General features: G+C 47.5%; 1 protein-coding gene across 1 annotated transcript; it reads right to left on the reverse strand.

The window, feature by feature from the left end:
• Nucleotides 1-295: 295 nt before the first annotated feature.
• On the reverse strand, nucleotides 296-2,448 carry LOC100216875 (peroxidase 72). The gene is made up of 4 exons (NM_001143264.1): nucleotides 2,036-2,448; nucleotides 1,291-1,482; nucleotides 1,016-1,181; nucleotides 296-895 (listed from the first exon to the last, which is right to left on the reverse strand). The coding sequence occupies exons 1-4, from the start codon at nucleotides 2,282-2,284 to the stop codon at nucleotides 477-479; spliced, it is 1,026 nt and encodes a 341-aa protein (NP_001136736.1). The 5' UTR covers nucleotides 2,285-2,448; the 3' UTR covers nucleotides 296-476.
• Nucleotides 2,449-6,019: the final 3,571 nt, after the last annotated feature.

The raw sequence follows: 6,019 nt of genomic DNA on the forward strand, positions 1-6,019 counted from the left end.
CAATATGGTTTAGGACTGCTATGGTGGATATGGATCACGACGAGATCCATGGAAGGTATCCTCGTGCTATTCTGATTTGGTGGATAGGGATCACGAGAGATCCGTCGGAAGGAATCATGATCCTCTCGTGATATGGTTTAGGACGGATTTGGTGGATATGCCTGAACAATTGTTACCATTTGGTTTTTAAGCAAGTCAGTAGGAAGTTGTTGCATCTTGCACTTGGCCACTCGCACCTTTTCATCTCTCACCATGTTAAACAGCACAACAAATAATCAGATCTATGGCAACCGAAGAATGAACTCATCTCATATACTGAGTTATTAATTAATAGACACACATTTTACAATGTGTTTAAATAAAACACACACACACACACAAAAAAAAAACCAGAGCATCTGATAAAACCACAGCCATGCTTTCTTATTCAAACAAAACACGCCACCAGCAGCACCACGCACATAAAGCGACCGACCTCAGTGGCCGCTGTTGAGCCTCCTGCAGTTCTTCCTGATCTCACCTTGTGACCCAGTGAGCGGCGAGATGTTGCCCATACTGACCATGGACTGCGCAAAGTGGCGGAAGAAGAGACCGGCGTCGGCGGCATACGCCTTGACGAGGGACGCCGTCTCGGCGCTCTTGGTCAACAGAACCTCGTCGGAGCTGAGAAGGCCCCTGCCGGCCAGGAGGTTCTTGTAGTAGAAGTTGTCGAACTTGGCTGGGGCGACGACGTCCAGGGGGAAGAGGGTGCTGTCGGCGCCAGAGCGGGGGCAGCTCTGCCTCAGCCGCGCGGCGTAGGACACGTCCAGCGTGCTGTCGGCCATGCCGTTGCCTGTCTGGTTGTACAGCCTCTGCCGGAAACTGGTGCACCGAGACATGCCTATGGTGTGACCGCCTGCATATGCATGCATTGCATGGTGACGGTGTTGTGTGTGTGACATGAGTGTACGTCAAGTCGTTGGTCAGTAACGAAGGACAACAGATGGTAGAGTCAGTCAGTCAGTCAGTCAGGCACCTGAGAGGGCAACGACATCAGCGACATTGAGGCCCTGGCGCTTGAACTTGGTGATGATGGTGGGGAGCGTGTTGTTGGGGGCTGGGATGTCATTGTTGGAGCCCTGGATGCTTGCGCCCAGCGAGTCCCTCCGCCCAAGCGCCACGTCCCAGTATGGGCCACCAACCTACGCTACGCAGGTTAGAGTTGAGGGAAGAAAAAAAAAAGATCTCACTTTGCCAAAGCTATGGTGAGCCTTAAGGATGGACAGGGTCACAGGGCTGCTGATCACGTACCAGGGCGGTGGAATCACGAGCGGCGAGGGCGAGAATGTCGGCGCAGGAGACTGTGCCCGGGCAGGCAGCCTCGAGAGCAGCCTTGATCTGGTCTACCACCTCGAACCCCCTGATGGAGTTCCTGTTCGGGTTGGACCCTTTCTCACTAACGATGCTGCTGCTGTTGTCCAGCAGCACCGAAGCGTCGCAGCCCTACACATTTTGCGAAAGAGATTAGGCAGGGCACACGCTAGTACAGAGGAGCTTCAATCATTGTGCACTAGAGTTAAGTAAAACATCTTCTCGTGTGGGTCGCAACAAAGAGAGAGAGAGAGAGAGGCCGAGGACATCTTGTGGAGTAGCACTCGAAAAAGGAGAGCAACATAGTTAATCAGTCAGTGTACTGGCTCGGTCATGTCACCAGGACACAGAGAGTAGTGTAGTGCTGGTGGCATGGGAAACGGTAGGATTTCTCATCAATCAATAGTAACTAGAGAAGGTTAGCCAGAACATTCATATAATTTCAAGTTGCTGGTTTTATACAGCGGCCAAAGCTAGTAATATAATGGATTCATCCATCCATTCATATATCTTTGCTTAACTTCTCATGTTTGTTTGAAACGGTAGGATTTCTTGTATCGCTAACCTGTCATAGCGCGTGTACTGCAGCATGAAGCTAGCCTCATAGCTGCGTCGTCGTCAGAGCAATGTACATGTAACGAAGAACACAAGCAGATCAGAGGGCGGCAGAGTTTACGTAACGTACCTTGACAAAGCAGTCATGGAAATGCAGCCTGACCAAGGACGCCGCCATCCTGGTCTCCTTGGCCACAGCCTGCGCCACAACGGACTGCACAATCTTCTCCGCCATGGGACACGAGTGGTCGTAGAACTGTGGGGACAAGCCGCCGCCGCCGACACCCCATGGGTGGCCAAGGACCACCGCACTGGGAAGGAGGAGGAGGGGAGACGCAAGGCAGAGCAAGACGAGACAGCCCGTGCTGGATGTTGCCATGTGACTGAGTAACCTTTGGTGTGTGCTATGGTATGGCTTGTTTCTTCTTCTTCTCGTGTGGATGGTTTCGTAAGATGGGAATGTGGTGGTGGTATATATATATATAGCTGCAGGAACGGAAGTGGGTGTAGTGCATGTATGGAAAGGAAGGATTGTTGGTTTTGAGCAGGGGACGGTGAGGTCAGGTGCGGCAGGCAGCTGGGCTGTTAGGATGATTGCCTTGCCTGTACAATATAAGCTATAGCTAGCTAGACACTGGCAGGTAACTGCTATAGCAATCCCCACAACTCTGCCGCTTATTAAACAACAAAATTTTCTTCAAAGGGCTGGAATAGCGCGAAAGAGTGAGTGAAACTAAAACGGGGAGTCTATGATTAACTGATGATTATGTTGCTCATGCATGCACATGCATTATGCAGCTCGTTCTGTTGTAACACCTCGTCCAATTCCGGACCGACGGTACTTACTCTTATCAGCTTGCTAGGATCATATTTCATATATTATCCCCACAGATCCAACACGGGTCTTTTGTGCACACTTTGTCCTCGCTCGTTCGCATCCGATAAAACTTTCCGGTCGGTCACCTATCCCAAATTACTCAAAGCCAAACACACTTAACTTGAAGGTTCTTTCGAGCTAGACTTCCAAAAAAAAGATGATACTCTATTAATTTTATTAAGTATTGGACCAGAATATCACATTTGTTCAACAAAACCATATGTAACAGCATCATACTCGTATCTTCAGATGAATCAACTTAAACGACCATACTATAGGAGTATATATATAGCACTGCTGTAGCTTTAATTGCAGTAGATCAGTCATTGTTCTACCTCTATCCTACCTGTATTGTTTTGTTTTGTTTCAAGTTCGGGCTAGCTATAGGGCCCCACCCATAACAAGAACTAATATGGTAGCAATAGATTTGTCGAACCATAGTTAATTAACTTTTACCCAGCGCACATGACAATATAGCACGCACTGTGTGAACTCAAGTAACCAAAGTACAAAAAGGCTCAGCAGAAAGTGAGGTTTTTTTTTGCTTCTGAAATAATCCAACTACTTTTGTTACGCTCAAGTGTCGTTACGCACTACAGTAAACGAATCAACGTCCGACGGCCAAAACCGTCGGACATAAGAACTAAACCGTCGGAAATAGGTTATTTCCGACGGCAAAGACTTATCTCCGACGGCTTTAAGCCGTCGGCGATAATTCGTCGGAAATAGTGCAATGTCCGACGGCTGCCGTCGGACATAAGCTATCTCCGACGGCTGCGCCTGACCGTCGGAGATAACAAATCCCAACCGTTTTACCGGTCGGAATGTGGGCCCCACAGGTTTAAGTCCGACGGCTCGTAGCTAGGCCGTCGGACATAAGCTTTCCTTATGCTGCCGAAACTAAGCAGGAGCACATGCTTTTGTCATAAACACGAACTCTGTCGGTCACCCCGAGGCTGTCCAATAAAAGGACAATTCCGGCCCAACATACCTCACATGCGTCGCTTGTAAGGTGTGTTGGGCCGAAACGGGTGACGCCTAGGTTTCGTTTGTTCACACTACGATACACTATGATTAACTAGAATCATCGTGTATTATTAAATAATTAAACTAATAAACCACAATACAATATTACATACGAAATAACATTGTTATGAATGACAAATCATATAAAATGACCTTATTTCCGAGGGCATAATAATTACCCTCGGAAATTTAAAATTTAAATTATCTAAAGCACCACTAAATAAACTAAAACAAGGTAATTTAATTACGTAATCAAATTTAGGCCATATAATCAAATTTCGCCAAATAATCAAATTTAGGCCATCGGATATAATAAGATAAACATTATTTAACATACTAATTATTTAATAACAACATTAGAAACTATAAAACAATATTAATATATACAAAATAAATCTAAAAATACTTACTTTGATAATATGGCGGGCGGAGATGTAGCCGGCAGCGACGGGGCACCCCTGTTGACGTGAGCGACGGGGCGAGCGGGGCGGCGACCGGCGGCCGGCGGCCGGCGGCGACGGCGGCTGGGCGGGGAGGCGTGTGGGCGGGGCTGCGTCGACGGCGGTGGGGCTTTGGGAGGCGGGGCGGCGGGGCAGTGGGAGGGGCGGCGGCGGCGCGGCGGCGCAGTGGGCGACGGCGCCGGGCAGCGGACGGCGGCGGCGCAGTCGACGGCGGCGGCGCGTGGGCAGAGACAGAGAAGAGAAGAGAAGAGCGCGCGCGTGGAAATGAACCGCGCGCCGGTTCCTGCGGATTAAAAAGTCTTACCTCCGACGGCTACGCTGCCAGCCGTCGGACATAACCTTATCTCCGACGGCTGCCTTCGAGGCCGTCGGAGATAAGCGCTATTTCCGAGCGCCCTTTGTGGCCGTCGGACATAATCTTATCTCCGACGGCCTCGTAGGCCGCCGTCGGAGATAAGGCGGCCGTCGGATGTTTATTAGTTTACTGTAGTGACGCGCGTTCGTGCCACGAGCTGGTTCGTCGAAAGGGGCGTGCGTTGGTTGCTACACTGTGTCAAAATAATTCGAACGGACTTCAAAGAAGGCTCTCGTGCCTGAAAGTAAGGAAACAATTCGAAATAATTCCAAAGTACCTGCTCTTGACTCTTGTCATTGTTTTCCTATATACTATTCCTCGCCCTTCCTCACTTTACTTGTATAACTATATATAGTTCACAATTAACACACCACCATCATGCTTCCAAAAAGAAAAAAAAAGAGGGGCAAAGTTCGAACAGGCCTCCACATTGCTTCCAAGTTAACCAACACCACTTTTTTTTTTTTTTCCTAATACAGCTGAAACAATGATTTCATGATCAGTCAGCGAGAGTTCGTTGGCATGGACAATTAATTAAATGGCACGATTGTATCACTGTTCAGAGAGCCGATTCATGCATTATTTCGATGCTGCTTTCACCAACCCTTATGCGGGTGGTGGCCAGATTTCGAGCACATCCTTCGTATGGAATATGCCGGTACGGTGATTTGCAGGCAAGAATCAGTTAAAAAAATGTTTTAGGAGGCGCAAAAGTGTGCGTACTTGTAATTACCACGCGTCGTCGCCCAGCTGGGTAACTTTAGTTAATGTTACTGTCTTTAGGTTTTGTTTTTGTTAATCGATGATTGATGTTTACTTTTGTGATGCGTGCCTAGAATGAAGATCCCTAAGCTATATATATATATATATATAACCTTGTAGTTCCAATTTATCATTAGAATCAGCGAGTACTTAAATGAACCCCCTTAATTAGCATAGAAGGCTCAAAGGTTAGCCTAACAACAACGGATTATTAGGCGTAACAAATTAGAGGCTATGATGATGCCAGTTGCACTTAGCTGATCGTGGAAGGGAGACCGCTCCTTTATTGACTGCTGGAGACTACCCTTGGCTTCCAAGAGATGATGACTGACTGCTGTTTACAACAGCTGAAGCCAAGGTCAGATTTTCAGAGGTCCTTTTTGTCTCTACGCTCTTCTAGAAGATTAACCTCGGTTTACGTAATGTAATCTGACGCGTGATGAATGAAGCAGCAACATAAAACGGCGCCATTCTTTTCTCTAGAGAGAAGTATATATGTTGCCTTAGGGTCCCTTTAGTTCAGTCATGTACTGTCACAAGCCTAGAGTCCTATAACCAAATAGATACAAGAGGCAAATAGATTCTCAAAAATCCGTTGTATTTTAAAGATCTGAAGCTAATTCAAACAAACCC

The sequence above is a fragment of the Zea mays genome, chromosome 8 (assembly GCF_902167145.1).
Source record: "Zea mays cultivar B73 chromosome 8, Zm-B73-REFERENCE-NAM-5.0, whole genome shotgun sequence".
Classification (NCBI taxonomy): domain Eukaryota; kingdom Viridiplantae; phylum Streptophyta; class Magnoliopsida; order Poales; family Poaceae; genus Zea; species Zea mays.